The 21,932-nt window shown below is 39.3% G+C and overlaps 2 protein-coding genes across 3 annotated transcripts in view; both read right to left on the bottom strand.

Moving 5' to 3' along the window:
- sh3bp5b (SH3-domain binding protein 5b (BTK-associated)) overlaps positions 1-11,869 on the bottom strand; it is a 33,119-nt gene extending 21,250 nt beyond the window's left edge. The window contains exons 1-3 of the mRNA XM_017714364.2: positions 11,499-11,869; positions 9,640-9,702; positions 3,018-3,146 (exon numbers count right to left, since the gene is read on the bottom strand). Coding sequence (XP_017569853.1) covers positions 3,018-3,146; positions 9,640-9,702; positions 11,499-11,582 — 276 coding nt within the window. The 5' untranslated portion in view covers positions 11,583-11,869. The remainder of the gene's footprint in view (positions 1-3,017; positions 3,147-9,639; positions 9,703-11,498) is intronic.
- Positions 11,870-17,865: 5,996 nt separating this feature from the next.
- On the bottom strand, positions 17,866-21,056 carry mettl6 (methyltransferase like 6). 2 transcript variants are annotated; one of them, XM_017714354.2, is made up of 5 exons: positions 20,514-21,055; positions 19,794-19,928; positions 18,994-19,164; positions 18,229-18,370; positions 17,866-18,132 (listed from the first exon to the last, which is right to left on the bottom strand). In XM_017714354.2, exons 1-5 carry the CDS (start codon positions 20,799-20,801, stop codon positions 17,993-17,995), a joined length of 876 nt encoding a protein of 291 aa, XP_017569843.2. In that variant the 5' UTR covers positions 20,802-21,055; the 3' UTR covers positions 17,866-17,992. The 2 variants fall into 2 exon arrangements, 1 of the variants encoding a protein (XP_017569843.2); XR_005130062.1 differs by having other exon boundaries at positions 17,990-18,132; positions 18,229-18,338; positions 20,514-21,056.
- Positions 21,057-21,932: the final 876 nt, after the last annotated feature.

The raw sequence follows: 21,932 nt of genomic DNA, 5'->3' as shown, positions 1-21,932 counted from the left end.
CGGTTTCAAATAAGCATGACAGTATCTTTTTTCGTAGAAATGAAGGCCTGCAGCAGAAACATGCATCAAGATGTGTAATCGGCTGTGTTACAGGATTAAGATTCTATCCAGGGACAGCTGTGATGCAGAGAATGTGGCAACATTTTTTCACAGAGGTGAAAAGCAGGACACAGCAGAGCCCAATGCAATTAAAGATCTGAGAAAAATGGGGAGGGGGCAGAGAGATAGACAGATGAGAGACAAAAGAGGGAGAAAAAGCATGAGATGACAGATAAAGAGAGAAAAAGAGACACACAGAGAGAGAAAATCTGAGACAAAAGAGAGAAAGAGTGAGTATTAGGGAGATGCTTTATTAATGCACTTCTAGCAGAGGTACTTAATGAGGACTGGATACATCAGGTGCCGGTCTGGAGTGATGAGTAATGCGTTTGGGTTTTTCACATGATTAAAGAGATCAGCCTTCGAAAGACGGCCCTGCCATTTCACAAAGACATGACTGACCCTCCACTCATCGTCCTGACTGCCAAATTGCTTATTCTCTACTGGACACAAGAAGCCACTCTTCAGTCTGATCACATCACCCTTATCAGCTCTGCCTAATCTATAAACACTCAGCATGTCAGTATTGCTGATTGCAAAATAACAATATCAACATCTTCAACACAGCAATCAATCAATATATAAAACTTCTTCCGCAAATGTAGCTTACAGTGCAAAAATCAGAGGCCACCCTTCATTTGGTTTATTTCCACTGAAAAGAAGCAGTAAATACAAAAATAAAGTTATTCGTTTTGCTGCACCAAGAAAGAAAACAACTTTCTCTTTCCTTAAGAAAGTGAATTAATTTAGATCTGATCTCCTCAGAAATATCTACTGAAAAATGTGTAACTTGTACCTATGGTCTCAGATATTTGCACAACCTTGTGCTGCTGCAAACACAGTATTTCAGATCAAAGGTTCAGATGCCACCCAATGATAAAAGGCAAAAGAGTAAAACAATAAATATGAAATTTTATAGCTTTCTATATAACGCAGTTAAACAATTCAGTAGACAGTATTTCTTTAGAAACGCCCTGTTTGTTCCTGAAGAGTACATTCACCTCTCTGTGCACCCTCCATCCTTCCACCACTGAGGAAGTGCCCAAAAAAAGTCAATGCTTTGTCAGTAAACTAACTAGGTCAGCAAAAAATATTCTCTCCATGGAGCCAAGGAGACCTTCACTATTAATTACCTTGACCTAGATTAGGAGGAAGAGGAAAACATCGATTTGTTATAATGTACTAAATGTAATTGCCAATTTGAACTTTCAAAGGAAGTTGGATCTCTTGCACCACGGCTTAACAATGTAAGCAGTGCTGGGCAATTACTTATGTTTATGATGCTCTGCAAGGCTAATTTCTAAATTAATAATAAGCTACTGTACATCAGATTTGTTCCTGTAGCAGAGTAGTAGTGTGACGTATGGCCAGTACTGCTCCATGTGACAGATTTTTTGATGCTTTTGATACGTAACATTTTAGCAAAGCTATTTTTGTAGGTCAACAGTGGCTTATTTCTGTGAGCTGTAACTTCACTTCTGAATAAGAGTCATTTTAACAACTCATCACAACCGTAATGAACAATATGACGCTTAACTTTTTCTACAGGCCAGGCAAAAACAGTGCTAAATGCTGTTTCTACAAAGCTGAAGTTGGGATTTTATTCAGCAACATCTTGTTCTAACTATCTGTTCCAACTTAAATGGTGCAGGGGTTACATTTTGGTACCTGTCCAGGTGCTTGAACTCAATTTCTGCACCTTTTAAGGTGGAACGTGAATTTTCAAAAAGAAGCAAAATTCTTCACCAAATTTCTTAAGTCATTTATATCATAGGTGAGTCCCATACATGTCTGTCTGACACTGCAGCTGACCGAGCCAAGTAGCTTCGACAAGTATGACAATCACTCTGATGTCCATGTTAGGCTAGGACTAACCCCAAAAGATAGGCCATTGCTTTATGCCCACTCAAGTCAACACAAAGTGGACTACTTCAGATGCAAGACTAGATGAGGAGGGTGACTGAGAGACTGTAGTTTTTTTTATTTTCATTTGAAATGTGCCTGTAATGTCCCCACCTCAGCCACTCAGCTAAGTGGGTTTGCACTGTTTGTATGTTGTGTCTGTGTCTATTTGTGGCATACTGGTATTCCAGTTATGACAAACCTCACTACTAGCAAAGAGTACCAGAACTCAGAAAGCACTGACTGAACTTTTTAGGGAAACGGACTGCCAATTTGACACTCTACAGCAATTGCACATGAGCGTAAGGTCACCATGCCTAATGCCTTCACACAGAGGGATATAAAGTCCTCCAGCACTGGGCTTTAGAGAAGTGGAACTTTGTTCTCTGAAGTGATGGAGCTCCATCCAATACCTTTAGGATGAGTTGGAGTTGGGTTTCTGATCCAGAACTGATCATCCAACATCAGTACCTGACCTCTTACAGCTGAATGCAATCAAATGCTCATGGCAATGTTCCAATACCTAGTGTAAAGACTTCCCAGAAGAGCAGAGGCTGTTACTGCTGCAGAAGGTTCAAATGTAATACTTTGATTTCAGTAAAACAAACTCCAGATTATGCAGATGTCTACAAACGTCTGGAGATTAATAGATTTAATCCTTGAACGGGAACCCGACCCATAGTGCACTTGGAAAATATTGTGAAAAAATATTGTATCAATACTGCCCAGCACCAACTGTGAATGTCTGACTTTCAAAAAACATAAGCAATTGGCAGCCACACAGTGTGATCTATGGCAACCTGACAGAAAGCGGAGAGCTGTAGAGGTAAGCAATGATGACAGAAATCCACAAGCGACAGATTACAAGCTATTAAGTGATTGAGCTCTTCTACGCAGATTGCTAAATGCTCCTCCGAGAGGGATAACAGTAGCTGGTGGGTGTAAGATTGACTGTACTGACTGGGGACTGTTTGGCAGTATAATGCTTTGAGCTGATGTGAGGGTGAGAGTCTCACCTGTCGAGCCACACGCCGTGCCTCCCAGTACGGTTTTGAGTCCTCCACTGCTTTGCCAATCTTCTTCACCAGCTCATCTAGTTTTACTGTGGCCTCCACCAGCACAGCGCGGAACCTCTGTCTTGCATCCTGACAACCACAGCAAAAACATTGCATGCACAACTGTTACAGCTTTGCTTGAAAACTACTAGTCTACTAGAGATGCATGATATTTTGACAAAATGAAATCTGTGATGAAGCTGACGAAAGAGAAGAGATAAATTATGGTTGATGCACAGAGATGCACAAATTTTTTTAGTTATTTATTTTTTGCTTTTAACTAATTTAACTAACATCTAATTTGAGCAAATAGCAAAACAAACAGAAAATTACAAAAGCACCATTCACTATTGTGCAAAATTAAAATAAATAACTCCATATTAACTGAATAGCTATTTCTATAAAGGCTACAGAAATCCAATAAATCATTTTATTCTCTGTCAAACTCAAATACATATTGTAAAAAAGTTTTTTTACTCCCAAAGAGCTGTACAATTTAATGGTCAACTTTTATTTATTTTTTTAAATCACGTAAATAAACCACACACACCAGCCACTTTATTAGGTACACCTGTTCAATTGCTTGTTAACACAAATAGCTAAGGATAGCACTGAGCGCAGCAACAGTAAGCGTCACAGAAAAGTGCTGATAAACAAGAAGCTCAAGCTTAACATTTGTTCATAAATATTCACCGGCCACTTTATTAGGTTCAATTGCTTGTTAACACAAATAGCTAATCAGCCAACCACATGGCCACAACTCAATGCATTTCGGCATGTAGAGGTGCTCAGGACAACTTGCTGAAGTGCAGACCGAGCATCAGAATGGGGAAGAGAGGTGACTTAAGTGACTTTGAACGTGGCGTGGTTGTTGGTGTCAGACGGGCTGGTCTGAGTATCTCAGAAACTGCTGATCTACTGGGATTTCACACACAACCATCTCTAGGGTTTACAGAGAACGGTCAGAAAAAGAGAAAATATCCAGTGAGTGGCAGTTGTGTGGACGAAAATGCCTTGTTGATGTGAGAGGTCAGAGGAGAATGGGCAGACTGGTTCGAGATTATAGAAATGCAACAGGAACTCAAATAACCAACCAAAATCTCTGAGGAATGTTTCCAACACCTTGTTGAAAGTACGCCACAAAGAATTAAGGCAGTTCTGAAGGGAAAAGGGGATTCAACCTTTTACTAGCAAGGTGTACCTAATAAAGTGTCTGGTGAGTGTGTGTGTGTGTGTGTGTAATATATATAATAACAGGAGGAGCACTGCCAGAGCCCTGCAAAACAACCTCCAGCAGGCCACAAATGTGCATGTGTCTGCACAAACGGTTAGAGACCGACTCCATGAGGATGGTATGAGGGCCCGATGTCCACAGATGGGGGTTGTGCTCACAGCCCAACACCGTGCAGGACGCTTGGCATTTGCCAGAGAACACCAGGATTGGCAAATTCGCCACTGGCGCCCTGTGCTCTTCAAGATGAAAGCAGGTTCACACTGAGCACATGTGACAGACGTGACAGAGTCTGGAGATACCGTGGAGAGCCATCTGCTGCCTGCAACATCCTTCAGCGTGACCGGTCTGGCAGTGGGTCAGTAATGGTGTGGGGTGGCATTTCTTTGGAGGGCCGCACAGCCCTCCATGTGCTCGCCAGCGGTAGCCTGACTGCCATTAGGTACCGAGATGAGATCCTCAGACCCCTTGTGAGACCATATGCTGGTGCAGTTGGCCCTGAGTTCCTCTTAATGCAGGACAATGCTAGACCTCATGTGGCTGGAGTGTGTCAGCAGTTCCTGCAAGACGAAGGCATTGAAGCTATGGACTGGCCCGCCCGTTCCCCAGACCTGAATCTGATTGAGCACATCTGGGACATCATGTCTTGCTCCATCCACCAACGCCACGTTGCACCACAGACTGTCCAGGAGTTGTCAGATGCTTTAGTCCAGGTCTGGGAGGAGATCCCTCAGGAGACCATCCGCCACCTCATCAGGAGCATGCCCAGGCATTGTAGGGAGGTCATACAGGCACGTGGAGGCCACACACAATACTGAGCCTCATTTTGACTTGTTTTAAGGACATTACATCAAAGTTGGATCAGCCTGTACTGTGTTTTTCCACTTTAATTTTGTGTTCATTCATTAATTTAATGAGAATATTTCATTCATTCAGATCTAGGATGTGTTATTTGAGTGTTCCCTTTATTTTTTTTTAGCAGTGTGTATATATATATATATATATATATATATATATATATATATATATATATATATATATATATGTATATATATATATATATATATATATATATATATATATATATATATATATATATATATATATATATATATATATACATACATACACACACACACACACACACACACGCTGCAGTTTATTACTGCTATGGGTAACAAATCACCTTTACTTTTACTATCTACTTTATAGATTCTAGTTTTATTATGGTAAAATTCTGTATGTCAGATTACCTAGTTCAACTAGTTAAATACATCAAATACATCACATTCGTATGGAGCCTCGCTGGTAACATCCTGTATAAATAAAAATCACACACGGCCACAACTTAGTAATGCATGAGAACGAGATAATTAAGTCATGGTCACGCCTTAGTAAAGCATCAGAACGAGATTCTAATGCGTGGCCACAACTTAGTAAGTCGTGATCTCGTTCCCATGCCTCACTCAGTCATGCCATTATTTTTATTTATATAGGATGTTACTAGCAGGGCTCCGTACATTTGATAATACAATACATGACAAAAATTTTACAGATTTTTATCATCAGTGTGAAAACTATTTTAGAATTTTTTTTCTTTTTATTACAATGTAGGTTTACATCCTTAGCATGCTCCTTATGATAATGCAGGATTGTTGTAACAGTAGCCATTCCTGCTTCATATTTATACATACAACAAACCACAAAGTGAAAATAATCATCAGGTTTTAAGTACTGATTAAAGGCTGATCAGTTTAATGGTGAAGTTAGTTGCTCTCCATGTGGGAGAGTGGGGTACAAGCATAGTGCAAGGAAACGCTTTTTGGTTCTGACACTACATCCCACCAATCTAACTACATTACTCCTGTGTTATGTGTGAGGTAACTTGATCTGTTCTGTCATCAAAGCACTTGACGTTGTTTTTATACAAACAACACGCTTTTATTTTGCTGCCCTTAAGCCTTTAAATGACAGTGAAATAGTTAGGATGCCAGAATAATGCCATCTGTTTATGCATTTAGTTCAGGCTGTAACAGCAGTTAACTGGATTAAGCCAGTGAAGAACATCATATTTAATGAAGGACAATAAATAAATTATAACACACACACACACACACACACACACACACACACACACACACACACACACGATAAGCAATGTGTTTCAAAGCAGTTCTCTGAGCTTCTAAGAATGAAATAATAAGGACTGCTTGTTTTCACTTTGTACAAAAGAGGCCCATTAATTCTGTTCATCTGTAATGACGTTAACAGGCTAAATGCAGTTATTATTACCAGAAATGGCTATTTAATATTCCTTTTGGGAATTCTAAAGGAGTGCACCAGTGATTGCTCCAGGTACGCTAAAACACTTTACTCACTGATAAAAGCAAGAATTCTAAAAGTTACAAGAAAGTTTGTAAAAAAACTGAATTCACAAAAACATTACCTGCTTAAATATGAGAAGAGACATAAACCTGTGTTTTCAAATGACACAGCATTAATCACAATATTAAATACTAAACCTAAAACTGAAACTTGGAAAAACTAAAGCACTTTTTAGAAATTAAAACCAAACTAAAACTACTAATGCACCCTTAACAAAGAAATGAAAGGCTAAACACCAATAAAAACTAATGAAAACTGTAAAACTATAACAGCTCTGCCACTCAGCATCATGTTGGTTTGTTCTTGGCTGTAATATCAGCACAATACATGCACCAAGAGGAATGTTTACACAGGTCACAGCATCTGCAGGACAGCAAACACCACACTTTGCCAACACTCAGACCCTGGGACCTGCAAGTCCATTCTGAGGGGAAGCCTCATATTCACAGCTGAAGAGGATACAGTATTGGCCTGCACAGTTTTCTCCCAGATGTGCCAGGTAGGGAAGTGTAGGTTGATTCAGACTCAACTGTGAGTTTTATGGGTTTAAATGGGTTTAAATAATTACTTCAGGTTGCATCAGTTGTTTACTTTCACACTGCTCTGCACAACAATGACCAGAACTTCAAGTCAGCTTTGTGCGGTTATTTTGCACTATTTTAAGCCTGATCTGCAGACAGGCACGGGTAGGAAAAACAAGGAAATAAATAAATAAATAAACCAAACAAACAAAAAAAACTGCAGTAAGAATCTACAATGCTTGTTGCTCATATCTGGAGAAAAGCAAGATGAAAATAAAATGAAAGCATATCATCTTATTTTTGAAGAAAAAAAAAAACAGACTGAAGTAAGAAGTACATCAGAGGACCAATTTGCTGAGTCTATTTCTATTCCTGACCAGCTGACCGCACTGCAGATGTAGATGAGCCAAGAAAATATATTACATTATAGCATGCCCAAACAGAGCCCGAGATCTGGGGCAGGTAGTTACAAGAGCTTGTGTACCTTCAGCAAGACTCTTTAAACATGTCAACTGATTTCTGTCTGGTTGCTCTACAAAAAAGCATGCAAATCACACTGCTGGTACATAAATCTTGTATACGGTCATCTGATGCCATAAGCTTAAAAGGGCCAATATCATAAAATTGAACGGTCATCCATTTTATTTAAATATAGAGCTTGATTTAGCATTTAAACACTTATATAGGTAGCCTATAGGGTAAATAGAGTAAAGTCTGTTTAGTTCTAAAGGGTAAATAGAGTAAAGTCTGTTTAGTTCTAAAGGGTAAATAGAGTAAAGTCCGTTTAGTTCTAAAGGGTAAATAGAGTAAAGTCTGTTTAGTTCTAAAGGGTAAATAGAGTAAAGTCTGTTTAGTTCTAAGGGGTAAATAGAGTAAAGTCTGTTTAGTTCTAAAGGGTAAATAGAGTAAAGTCCGTTTAGTTCTAAAGGGTAAATAGAGTAAAGTCTGTTTAGTTCTAAAGGGTAAATAGAGTAAAGTCTGTTTAGTTCTAAGGGGTAAATAGAGTAAAGTCTGTTTAGTTCTAAAGGGTAAATAGAGTAAAGTCCATTTAGTTCTAAAGGGTAAATAGAGTAAAGTCTGTTTAGTTCTAAGGGGTAAATAGAGTAAAGTCTGTTTAGTTCTAAAGGGTAAATAGAGTAAAGTCCATTTAGTTCTAAAGGGTAAATAGAGTAAAGTCTGTTTAGTTCTAAGGGGTAAATAGAGTAAAGTCTGTTTAGTTCTAAAGGGTAAATAGAGTAAAGTCTGTTTAGTTCTAAGGGGTAAATAGAGTAAAGTCTGTTTAGTTCTAAAGGGTAAATAGAGCAAAGTCTGTTTAGTTCTAAGGGGTAAATAGAGTAAAGTCTGTTTAGTTCTAAAGGGTAAATAGAGTAAAGTCTGTTTAGTTCTAAGGGGTAAATAGAGTAAAGTCTGTTTAGTTCTAAGGGGTAAATAGAGTAAAGTCTGTTTAGTTCTAAGGGGTAAATAGAGCAAAGTCTGTTTAGTTCTAAGGGGTAAATAGAGTAAAGTCTGTTTAGTTCTAAAGGGTAAATAGAGTAAAGTCTGTTTAGTTCTAAGGGGTAAATAGAGTAAAGTCTGTTTAGTTCTAAAGGGTAAATAGAGCAAAGTCTGTTTAGTTCTAAGGGGTAAATAGAGTAAAGTCTGTTTAGTTCTAAAGGGTAAATAGAGCAAAGTCTGTTTAGTTCTAAGGGGTAAATGGAGTAAAGTCTGTTTAGTTCTAAAGGGTAAATAGAGCAAAGTCTGTTTAGTTCTAAAGGGTAAATAGAGTAAAGTCTGTTTAGTTCTAAGGGGTAAATAGAGTAAAGTCTGTTTAGTTCTAAAGGGTAAATAGAGTAAAGTCTGTTTAGTTCTAAGGGGTAAATAGAGTAAAGTCTGTTTAGTTCTAAAGGGTAAATAGAGCAAAGTCTGTTTAGTTCTAAGGGGTAAATAGAGTAAAGTCTGTTTAGTTCTAAAGGGTAAATAGAGCAAAGTCTGTTTAGTTCTAAGGGGTAAATAGAGTAAAGTCTGTTTAGTTCTAAAGGGTAAATAGAGCAAAGTCTGTTTAGTTCTAAGGGGTAAATAGAGTAAAGTCTGTTTAGTTCTAAGGGGTAAATAGAGTAAAGTCCGTTTAGTTCTAAGGGGTAAATAATTCACAGAAAATGCAGGATATGGGCCCTTTAAATAACATAATCCCTTTTCTGTGGATTAAGCTTGCTTGCCTAAGTTTGATTCTGTCAGAATCATAAGTTTGCCCAAGGTACAGAACAAATCTCTCTAGATGTTTCACAGGTTTGTGACACAGTTAGCAGGCAGATTACAGCATCCAAAGATTGTCGACTTACATAAACTGGGCTTGAATGACCTGAATGTTTTGAATAGCTTAAGTGAAGCTCAGTGTTAGAAAATCCCCTGCAAGTTTGAATTCCAAGAGAGAATTTGCGTTGTGGTGTGTCGGAATGTGTTATCTTACCTCCAGCTCTGTTTCACATCTGTTGATGTCATCTGTAGACTGATTCAATTTCTCAAGCTCTCCCTGGTTTGAAAAAAAAATGGAATTCAGAAGGCGAGCAGGAATAAAAACAACACAGACAAGTGAACATGCTATGAACTTGAACTTGTGGGATTCACTGCACTTTAATGCACGCATTGCAATGTCCATAACATACCTACTGTATATGGCAGGTCATAATCCCTTCCCACGGCCCTCTTCTCTCCTGATGCACTTATGGACTTTAACATACTGCAGCTGTGTATAATATACTGTCTGTCCACTGTGACATTTTAGCTGTACATCCTGTGTCTGTCTGTATGTATGTATGTATGCATGTATGTGTACATAGAGAATATATATAGTTGCTCTCGGAAGAAAACCTTGTATCTCCATTTTTGGCATTTTTCAGTTTTTGACATAATTTGAAAGTATCTGCTACTCTTTACATGTTTGTAAATTTTGTGATGAGAGAAAATTACCCAAAATGACATGAGAAAAATTCTGGTTCCACTGACTTACATTGAAAGTGAAGTATGTTTTTTTTCCTTCTCCTGTAAAGTTACTATTTTGGAGATACAAGGTTTTCTTCCGACAGCAGCGGTATATATGCAGTTTATTTCTATAGGCCTATGCAGTTAGAACTGTACATTACTGTGGAGAAGAATTTTGTGCCAAACTGAAAAGGAATCACTACAGTGGAAAAACAGGAAAAGCAAATCACAGATGATGTTATAGTTCCACAGTGACATGCAGAATACAACTCAAAATGAAAAACAAAGCCTCTATTACATTGTTTTCATGATGCTTGTCCTCTGAAAAACAATTCATGCTGATATGCATTTAAAACAAGAAATGCAGAATTTAATACAACCCACCTTGAGAAGTAACGATGGCACAGCTATTGCTTTCCACTGTGCAGAGTAATGTAATGGATTTTTTACTTCTGCATCATTTCCACATGTTACTGTCTAAACCCAGTCTCACATGCGCATTGCATTTTCATTTTGGTTGCCTTTTAAAGAGACAAATACATCTGAAGCACAAAAAAGTCAAGCGACACGGAAACATTGTAGATGTTTAGCTTTTCATTTTGGCACATATTCTGCCGGTGACCTATGGAAAAGTAAAGTGTGTTGTACTGAACTGTTTTCACTGTTATGGCTGCATTTCAATGAAGCAAATTGAAAGTACTGCATGGTGGAAAGCAAAGTTGTGCCTTTGTGACATTTCAAGGTTTTCAAGGACATTTTAACTGCAAATCCACCTTTTTTTTTTCTTTTTTTTTTTTTTTTAATAAAAACAATGTAATAATTTTTTTTTGGCACATATTCTGCATGTCACTATGGAAAAATAATGGCATGTGCACACTGGGTTTCCCATTGGTCTACTATAGTGACTGCTTTTCAGTCTGGCACATTTTTTTCTTCATAGGTTAGAGTACAGCTGGGTGATATGACAATGAAATATACTTTATACGATACACCATATCACAATATTTACAGAATGAGCTTGAAATGTTCCGTCTGACAGCAAACTGCTCAATCACTAACAGTTAAACGTTCATTCTCACAGTGAATGTCAGGCCACTCGTGTGCAGACGGTGTTTAACCCTCTGACTAAAGAATCAACACCGTTGCTTTAAAGCGACTAAAATGCCTCTGCACATGGCCTCCAGTCATCTGAGGACAGTTTTATACATCAGTGTAAAGGCTGTTTGTTTGATAATCCCGTTTGTTAGCTCTGGTAAATCAGGCCATTTAAAATTCACGGTATTCAAATTCAACAAAGAACCACTGGCTGGTAAAACAGGCCAAAGCGAATGGAGAGGCTTAGCCTACCTGAATCCTGGGGTCCACTTCTTCTTCCTCTTCGCCTGATTCACAGTCTTCATCCGACCTGTTGTCCTTTTCTATACTATCCATGCTGAATATACCTTAATATGTGTTTGGTAGGCTTCTGATTTGCCTAATACCAAAACAAAGGTATGTTCTCCTGCGTCTCGAGAGTCAGACACATACAGAGAGGGTTTAATAGTCTAGCTCGTCCACAATCGGAGGGGAAATAAACCATTTAGGCACGAACGCGACAACTCAGTGCATTATTATCTGTAAAAAGGCTATAAATGCGTCTTTCATTCAGCTCAGCATCAAATTCAGTTGGCTTTCTCAGAGAGCGGTGGTCCAACTGTAACCCTCACTGGCGAGAGGATTATTTTACCACCCATATTCTGACATGCCCCGCCTCCTGCGCTGGGATTGGCTAATTCCATCGGCCTCCTGCGCTGATTGGATTGTAGTTCCGATCCAGCTGAACTCCTTTCGGACAGGCCGGCTAGTGTGAAGAACAAGCCAATCAGAGCGCATGTCGAGAGATAAGTTTGCCAATCGCATCACAAGGGGCGGTGATTGTCGGAATATGGGTGGGGATAAAATAACTGCAATGTGGAGAGCTGCTCCCCGCCCCCCGCCCCCTTCTCCAGGCACACAAAGCCCACTCGCATACAGCACGACTACGGAGTTTTATACTTTACAATAATGTCCACTGGTCATCAGTCACAAACTGAGTAACGCACTTCTCTAAGAGCCTTAGAATTCCAAGAATCTATTGGTTGAGCGGCTACACTGAGCTTCATTACTAGCCTACCTAATTTAGTTAGGGGGGGGGGGGGGGTCGTAGGGGACGACTTGAAAACATTTCTAGGAATATTTTATCACAGTTTCTGAGCAAACCGAGCAGTTTGGTCACTTCTAAGACCACAGTAAGTGATCAAACCGTGAAATGATCGCTGATCTAATTATTCAGTGACGTCGCCAACCCAGTCTGATGTGGGGTTTGATGTATTGAGAGAAAAACAACATAAAGGGCATTTTTACTGAAACACTAGTAACACGAATCAGCAAAATGACACCGTGGACAAGAGGCTGTAAACAAGTATGTGCTTTTTTTCAGACGTCTGCTACACAGAACTCTCATTATTTCCACCAAACCAGTGAAATGAAAAGGCCATGTATTACTGTACTTCTACACTACATATACTTTTGCCAATGTGGTACATGGACACCCTTCTAAATAATGGGCTCCATGATAACAGGCCCAAACCAGGCAAGCAATATCCACACACAACACTGGCAGTATAATGGATACTGAAGAGATAAGCATGCTACACTTATAGGATACCACCTTTTCAAGAAGTCCATTTGTAAAATGTGGGTCCTGCTAGAGCTGCCCTAGTTAACTGTAAGTGTACAGGGTTGAAGTGTGTAAAATGCCACATGTGGTGATGTAAGGATTCCAATCAGCCACAAGAGCAGTAGTGAGGTTTGGTGCTGATGTTGGGCAATAAGGCCTGGCTCCCAGTTGCCTTTTTAATTCCTCCAATAGGTGTAGAGGTGTAAAACAAACAGCCATTGAATTCTGAAGCAGTGCAAACACATTCTCTGGAGTGATGAGTCACGCATCACCATCTGACCCTCTGAGTTTGACAGGTGCCAGAAGAACTCTGCCTGTCTGAATGCATAGCGCCAACTGTAAGGTTTGGATGAGGAGGAATAATGGCCTGGGCTGTTTTTTTCAGAGTTTGGGCTCTGCACCTTAGTTCTAACAAAGAAAAATATATGTTACAGCATAGAATAATATTCTAGAAAATTGTGTGCTTCCAAATTTGTGGCACAGTTTGGGGAAGACCCTTCTGGCATGACTGTGCCCCCAAGCACAAAGCGAGGTCCAAAAAGAAATTGTTTGTTGAGTCTGATGTGGAAGAACTTGATTGGCCTGCACAATGCCCTGACCTCAACCTCATCCAACATTTTTGGGATGAATTGAAATGGCGACTGTGAGTCAGGCCTTATTGCCCAACACCAGTGCCAAATCCCACCAAAGCTCTTGTGGCTAAACAGCAACAGCCATGATTCCAAATCTGGAAAGCCTTACCAGAAGAGTGGAGGCTGTTTATGCAACAAAAGGGAGACAAACTTCGTATGGGAATGAGATGTTCAACAGCTACATATAAATGGAATGTCCATGTTTTTTTGGCATTATACTGGAAATTTGAACTGCTTTCACTGGATTTGTGGAGTGACATTCTTCATAACAAGTTAAATGCACTTGACTAATGTGTATTTACTTCAGGACATCCTGAGCTCTTTTGCTGACAGTGCTGGTAAGAATGAGCAAGATAACCCGAAAACAAGCATGAGATGAAGTCTGACTGGACCAGCTCCAGCTGAAAAGTGCACACAAGCTAAAATACTCACAGTGGGCAAACCCTGAGTCGAAATATCATAATCTCACATGTACACAGAGCTGTGTTTTCATTCCCAGTACTCAATCAAGTGGAAGCACTGGATAGACGAAAACGATTGGCTGACAGTTCCAAAGAAAAGTCTCGGAGGCCTCACACACACAAAGGAGTCTCCCGAAGACAGTCTTATAAGATGACATGACACGAGGCAAAAGTGTAGGAAAACCTAAGCAGTTCATGAAGGGCAGTATTTGGTGTCAGGGCAGGTTGGATCTGTGCTTCATCAAACATTCTTCTATCGTTTGAATATTGATGCAGGACTGTGTGCCATAATTAAAGTCTAAGTTCTATTTTTTTTAGCTTTTGAAATGAAAGCTGATGTAATCAAGACCCAGTGTTATCTTTCCTTCTCTGGAAAGAAGGTTTCCTTAAGTGTATTGTTAAAGAAGTTATTCAGAACACAGACGACCCACAAAAACAGCACAAACACATGCACAAACATGAAAAACGACTTTAATACTACCTCTTTCCACCCTATTCCACAACTAACCCTGTTTTTATGATACCAAACCCTGTCTGGCCAGTGCACAATACAACTTGTGATGGACAATGATGTCATTTTTGTTGTTTTGCACAGCATTTGAATTTGAAAGTCAACTTTTCTTGCATTTAACACAGAAATCACTGGTTCTTTTAAAGCCCAATGTGATACAGTATGATTATATGTGTATTGTTGATGTGCAAGCATTTGAAAACCAGCTGTTTCAGTATGCTATACATCATTTTGCCACCCCTTGGCTGTAGCAACAGCCTCTACTCTTCTGGGAAGGCTTTACACTAGATGTTGGAACACTGCTATGAGGATTTGATTGCACTAGACCACAAGAGCATTAGTGAGGTCAGGTACTGACGTTGATTGATCAGTTCTGGATGGGCTTTATTACCCCTCTAGCTGACACTTGGGCATTGGGTGTAGTTATATCTCAACAACTGATCTATGTAGAAAGTTTTGCTAAAATTGTTTTAATTCCCCTTAAACAGTCGGTCCATTACTTTATCAGCCCAAGTGAAGTATGTTGGGTGAACCCTTGGAAGGGCAAGTGACCGAGCAAACAGAAATGTCGACTCAAGCAACAGTACTTGCCCAGAAATCATTGCAATCTGAAGTAGTTGCCTTTTCAAACTATAACAGGCAGCAATGCTTCATGTTTCAAAACCATAATATTCAATTAGATTGTTTTCACAATGGGTTCAACAACTACCTTACATCATTACTTTACTCTCCTAGGCTACTCAGCTAATAACAACAAAAAATATAGGTAATTCACCATGGTACTAAATCAAAGCTTGGAGCCAGACAAATAAATTATTCACAAATGTTATGTACATGAAGCTCAGATATATCAAAAAACATTGAGGTTTGCATGAATATTCAGTTAACTCACTGTGGCTAACCTAGCTGAGGGCGAGTGCATGTCTGATTGAAAAATCTGGTCCTCGCTGTCGGGCCTCCTCCTCTTGTACTGAGAGTGGCCAATTGTGTAAACTCTAAGGGACAAGTCGAAGATGGCAAGGGCAGGTTAATAAAAACTGCCACTTAGAAGAGACTAGAAGACACTTATGAAAGAACATGACATCCTAGGAATACAATTACAAAGCACTACATTATGTAGAAATCACAGCAGAATAACAGCCCTTGAGCAAGTTCACGCAGCTTGTGCTGTCCCAAGTTCATGATTTCCACTCAATACATTATTATTATTATAAATAGGACAAATGAGAATGTTCTGGCCAATGTGATACAGTTTGACTGAGGAAATAATTGTGCAGTTGGAACATTTGTTACTAAATATAATGAGAAACAAAATGGTTAGTGTAATTTATTATTCTCAATGGCCATTATTATTCTGGTTAACAGCCCAAATGACTTCATGTCCACTTCACACTTTCCGGGGCTTTTATACACGCCACGTGCATCAGTGTGTCTGTAGAAACTGCTTTTTCTATGATGGATCAAACTCTCTGATCTCAGAGTTCAATGAAACAGCTGCCTGGGCCAGAAAAGGTCCTGCAATGAGGCACGTGGATGGACACGATTTTTCAAAAAATAAATAAATAAATAAACAGCAACAACAACACAGCACCATGCAGGCACACATGGCATACAACATACTAATACAGCCATACACTATTCAATACAATAAAAAAATAAATGTTTGAAATTAAAAAAAAGTTTCTTGTAGGGAAGAAACAGACTCTCATGTCAAAGTGAAATCAGATCTCTGCAGAATGATTTAGACACAAACATAAAACACAAAGTACCTAACTGCATAAGTATTATTAAGTGACCCTTATTAGTCCCACACCGAGGAAATTTCAGCTCCGCATTTAACCGATCCATGAAGTGAACACCACATACTCTCTAGTGAGCCAACACACTAAGGGGCAGTGATCACACCTGCCCGAGGCGGTGGGCAGCCCTATCCGCAGCTCCCAGGGTTAGATGCTCAAGGGCACCTCAGTCATGTACTGTTGGCTCTGGGGATCGAACCGGCGACCTTCGTCTTCCAGCCCACGACTGCCCACATTCACCCCCTTTACTATGACTCTCCTAAATGAACACAGCTGCAGCCAACTGGTGTTAAAAGACACAGCTAGTGAAATGGAGCTCACCTGTGCGCAATTAAGGGGTTAGTATATTAAGTATATACACCTGCATCTGGAAAATCCAACTTCTACTGAAGCCATCTGCAAAAACAGAGTACCTGTGTAATCAGGACACTAGCGAGGGAGACCACCAAGAGACCTCTAAAAGAGTTAAAATACTGTGAAGCATGGTGGTGGCAGCATCACGCTGTGGGAAAACTCCTTTGCAGGAGGAGGCTACAGAAGGCATAAGAGGTTAGAGTGTACACTGAATGCAGTTAAATACAGGGAAATCCTGCAAGAAACCTGAGCCATGAGAGATTTGTCTTTCAACATGACAATGACCCCATGCATACAGCCTAATCTACATGAGAACAACAATGTTCATGTGCTGGAGTGGTCAAGTCCAGATCTTAATCCAATAGAGAATTTGTGGCTGGGCTTTCACAAAGGATGCTACTTTATGATCCTCATGCAACTTGGCAAACCAAAAAAATGACATATGCGATAGGATACTGTTTCTCACTTGGAAATGAAATAGTCTGTTTCTATTGTCAGAACAAATAAACACACTGAGTTCTATGGTAATAAAACATGAAAACCTCCAAGATGAATACTGTTTATTTACAGTTACTGTATTCCTCAAATAGATAAAAGAGTCTTACAAACCAAAACAGTATAGTCCTTTGTGTTATTATTCACATAAAGAAAACAAAACAGACAATAATAGCCATTAATAATCCATGATGTTGAAAGTGGCTGATCGTCAGAGATTACGTTAAAAAGGTGCTAATGTACTGCAACGTTATTATCATTAATAAATAATTAATCGCTTTTCTTTCTTCAGCTTTTGCTGCCCTCATGTGCTGGAAAATGGTACTGACAGGAGTAATTCATTTCTAAAGACATCTAGGAGGACTTGACATATATATATATATATATATATATATATATATATATATATATATATATATATATATATATATATTATTTATATAAAATCGCATTAATGATTAGCAGTCTATTTGGGTGGCAGTAATACATATTTTACATTCTCTTACAGTGAAAAAACAGAACCCGAGAGACTCATTCTAAAATCTTTTTAACAGTTTCCAAGTTTTTGCTTTTCCAGTAAGTTGCTTTGAAAGGTTATGTATGCTTTGCTATTGAAAATTTAAAAGGGTTACTTTCATCCATATACTTGGTAGATGCCTCAGTTACTGAATATCAGTAGTAGTGGCAGCCCTAATTTCTATACCTATGTCTAAATCTCTGTTGTATAACACGAGCAAGCTAATGAAAGGTCTTCAAATAAGATCTTATAAAACAGCTCTTTATTCAAAGTTTGAAATTTAATACAGTAAAAACAACTAATAAAAGTATCACTGGCTCATACAAGTGAATAATAAAAATAAAAACCTATTCCTTGAAGCCCTGAAAAAATGGTCATTCACACTTGCAAAATTTACTCTGGAGAAACACTCGAGGAACACACAGTCCTTCCTTTTTGTTCACGGTTTCTCTCAGAACGTACTCATTCACAAGAGTCTGAAAGCCCCCCTGGTGAAACAGACTGGCAAGATACTCTGAAAGAGAGAGAAGAGGTTAAAGAATCAGAGTAGACAGAACAGAACAGCAAAGAAAGGGGGACAGTGGATTGAAAACAGCTGACAGCGACTAACCTTTGGAGAAGAAAAATGAGCGAGTGCCATCCTGTCTGACGTAGAAATTCTCCCCGAGTTTGCTCCCTGACTTAAACCTCAGCATGGCATGGTCATAGAGGCCATAGTCCCTGAACAAGACAATACCACCTGGTTTTAAAACCTGCCAGATGAAAACAGAAGCAACGTAACTTTTTCTGCAAAACATAAACATACCTACTATTAAATTTGCATATTGTTGTCACTTTCTGGCGCAAAGCCAACCTCCAACATTGCACTTTTGCCACTCAAGACAAAAAGTTTGCACAACTCTAACACGAAACTGACTGCTATTGTATATAAAGATCTCTTTTATAAACTGCAAAATGAAACAACTTGCGTCTTTTGTTATTCCCCTTTCAGAAATACATCATATCTATATAAAAATTCTCAGGAAAATTTTGTATCCGAGTTCACTAAAAAGTGAGCGCTAAGAAGCAAATGTTGGCCTGTAAGCTTAATCAAGCCAGCCAACATGTGAGGTTGGTATGGGGAATTTGGCATTTAATAGTGTTAGAGATACTGATTTCGGCACACTATTTGCACCTTGATAGTCTGGCAGAGCTTCCATTACATATTAAGAATATTAATCATGTGGCTCCAGTACAGCACAAAGTTAAACCAGTTAAAAAAAACACTGTTGTGGTTAATTCAGCAGTCTTTGAGCTAAAGCGAACCTAATGAACCTAAAAATGTCAAAATCTTACATTCAGTGCAGAATCTTATCATATGTACAGTGTCACTGACCTTATAAATATTTTCCAGAGCTTGCTGCATTTTGTCAGGATGAATAGCTGACAGAACAAATATCAGAGTGGCAACATCTAGACTCGCTTCTGGGACAGTGGCTCGCAAGTCATCTTTAGTAAGGTCACACTGAAATGCCTGACATCGCTCAGGGCAGTAAAGTGGATTTTGCTGCAAATAAATGCAATAAAAACTGTGATAAGAGTGCAAATCATAGACAAAGATTCTCCAAAAAACTTAACCCACAAAAAGACCAAGTCAGTCTACTTTTTCTGCTGACTATGAAACAGCCCTGTGTAATGCTAGAAACTGACAAAAATATAAGTTTGTTCCCTTGACAGAATGCCTGAGAATGAACAAAACATAATTAGACTGGGTGTGTTCAAACTTTTACACAAGACTGTATCCGCCTGTTCAATTCAAAGGGATCAAAAGAGGTTAGAAAATAGTCATACAAACACAATTTGACACATACGGTCCATATACTATACAAATATCTAAAATGAGCACAAGCCCTTCAACCAAAGCATCTCAGTACCAGAAATCTCATTTTCCAGGCCAAATTAACGGTCAACCTTCAGATGCTACAAGCAATTAATTCTAATTTTCCTTAAGAATGCTCTGCCACCAAACCTGGCTCACCAAACCTGACTTACTTCATAAACAAACACATTTCTGCTAAACCAGGTAGGCTTATTTTCACTTACTCCATTTCCTTTCTAATCCAAAGTCATAATTTGGATTAAAAACAATAAAATGAAATGAAAAAGGAACAAAGGAGCAGCACTTTTATTGCTTACTTTCACAAACTCTACAGCTCGGGGTGAGAAGTCACATGCGTAGATGAAGATGTTGAGATCCTCTTCTAACAGAGGGAAGATGCAGTTCCCCACTCCACATCCAGCCTCCAGCATTACCAGCTTCTGGGCCTCAAACTGAACCAAGAGTGAAACAACCAATCAAAACAAGTCCCTCGTTAACCCAGTATGGCATGGTGTTGCTGTAGGGCAACAATCACCTTCTCCTGTTTTTCTGCCTGATGACATTCGTTCTTTTCCTTTGGAAAACTGGCTTTAATAGTAACATAATATACATGTTTTCTGACTATATAACTTTATAAATGCATTCTGCATTTATGTACATGCTGTTCATGCCTGGATGAGTGTGGATATGCCAGTGTATTACTCTTTTCCCATTGGCCCCTGTATCAAAGCCCTCAGAGCACAAATACTGATCTAGGATCAGCGTATGCCTTTTAAAATGCGCTCTATAGGACTACACAGACGGATGATACCTGGCTGTAGATCAGTACTGTTGATCTGGGATGCCTGATAAACGTGAGTCACTGCACGAACTTCACATGGGAACAAAGGCAAAACGATTAATGTGTAATAACAGCTGTGCCACTTAAACTAAGAATACTTACGAAAACCTACTTTACAGACGTGTTTCATAACCATGTGACTCATAAAGTGTTACAAGACGCTAAACACTGAGTCACCGCCTGGATAATAACTCACCTCTCTGCAAGCCTTCAGCTCGTCAAACTCTCGCGTGGTCCAGCGTCTGTCCTTAAAAAAGTTTGTGCTGTTTCTTTTGTAAAACAAGTCCCAGTTTTTCTGAGCTTCCAGCTCGAACTTCTGCTGCTTAAAGTCCGACACCAGAACCCGGTCACTCCTCAGTTTCTCTCTTTCTTCTTCCGACAGAGGCCTTTCACTGGAGCCCGTACACTGACGAGGAGACCGGGGAGAAGATCCTGCTGCTGCTGCCGCTGCTGCTGCTGGGTCAGACTCCTCAGCCTCTGCCATGCCGGACAGCTGCGGAGTCGGTGTGACTTCACAGTTCAGAGCTGTAAGTTAACCCGTGCTGTTGTAAAGGAAACGCAGAGTATTTGGACTTTTCCCGTTTGTCATCCAGCGTGTTCTGACGTACAGCCTGTATAAAAGGAGAGCAGGTCAGACGGACAGCTCCGAGAAATCTGACCAGTTTTGAACATGTACTGGACCCAGCGCCGTCAGGGTCTCCTCTCCTTCTGCGCTGTAAGGGTGTTCAGGACCACACTCACCGCGCATAGCGACATCCAGTGGACACGAATGTGAGAAGCGCTAAAAACTAGAAAGCAGGGCCTGTAGAATCAGAGCCAGCCTCTAAATGTTTAAACCACACTATGTGTCCAAATGTGTCCAGACACACCTTCTCATTAGTGAATGAGCTGCTTTATGGTGCAGCATAACGCAGCTGTTCATTTGCTCACAGAGTTTATATAATCTCCACAGAACGCTCTGCTTATACGGCGTCTGATATATGACAATACATGGATTTCTACTACATGACATGTATTATCCAATTTATACTGGTCACATACAGAGGTGGACGAAGTATACAAACTATGTACTTGAGTTAAAGTAGAGATACCCAAGGTAAAATATTCCTCCAGTAAAAGTAGAAGTCCTTACTCTAGACCTCAACTTGAATAAAAGTACAAAAGTATTTGGCTTCAAATTTACTTAAGTATCAAAAGTAAAAGTACTAAAAGATTAATTCTGGCTCTGATGTCCTGTTATCATTTTTGTAACAAGACTGGCTTCATGAACTCAGTTTAGGTGAAAATCCTCCAGCGTCTCTCTTGGTAAACCAGTCTTTTAATAGAACGTCATTAATTAGTGACGCTGACGTCTATTAAAATGATCATAAGCACAAAACACTGAAGGTAAACAGTTTCCATCAGGGAGAACCGAGTGGCTCTGAAATCACTTTTACAAACAAGCAAAGTTTCAGTTTAAGATTACTTTGTAAATTAGCTACAAGTTTAATAAACACGCTTTAAACTCAGGATCACAAATAAGTTTTCCTTTACTGTGTTGATCTGTAGGTCTCTGTTCATAAACATAAACTAACTAATTTACTATCAAATGAAAGTGTTTGTATGAATTCAGAAA

The sequence above is a fragment of the Pygocentrus nattereri genome, chromosome 3 (genome assembly GCF_015220715.1).
Source record: "Pygocentrus nattereri isolate fPygNat1 chromosome 3, fPygNat1.pri, whole genome shotgun sequence".
Classification (NCBI taxonomy): domain Eukaryota; kingdom Metazoa; phylum Chordata; class Actinopteri; order Characiformes; family Serrasalmidae; genus Pygocentrus; species Pygocentrus nattereri.
This window is presented reverse-complemented; position numbering and strand designations above follow the sequence as displayed.

What these genes read in the sequence shown, in the direction of transcription:
- mettl6 (XM_017714354.2), bottom strand. Translation starts at nt 20,801, where the DNA reads ATGGCAGAGGCTGAGGAGTCTGACCCAGCAGCAGCAGCGGCAGCAGCA. An exon ending in GAGCTGTAGAGTTTGTGAAA is followed by an intron (nt 19,165 to 19,793) that starts GTAAGCAATAAA and finishes ATTTATTTGCAG; the next exon opens with CAAAATCCACTTTACTGCCC. An exon ending in CTCTGGAAAATATTTATAAG is followed by an intron (nt 18,371 to 18,993) that starts GTCAGTGACACT and finishes TTCATCTGGCAG; the next exon opens with GTTTTAAAACCAGGTGGTAT.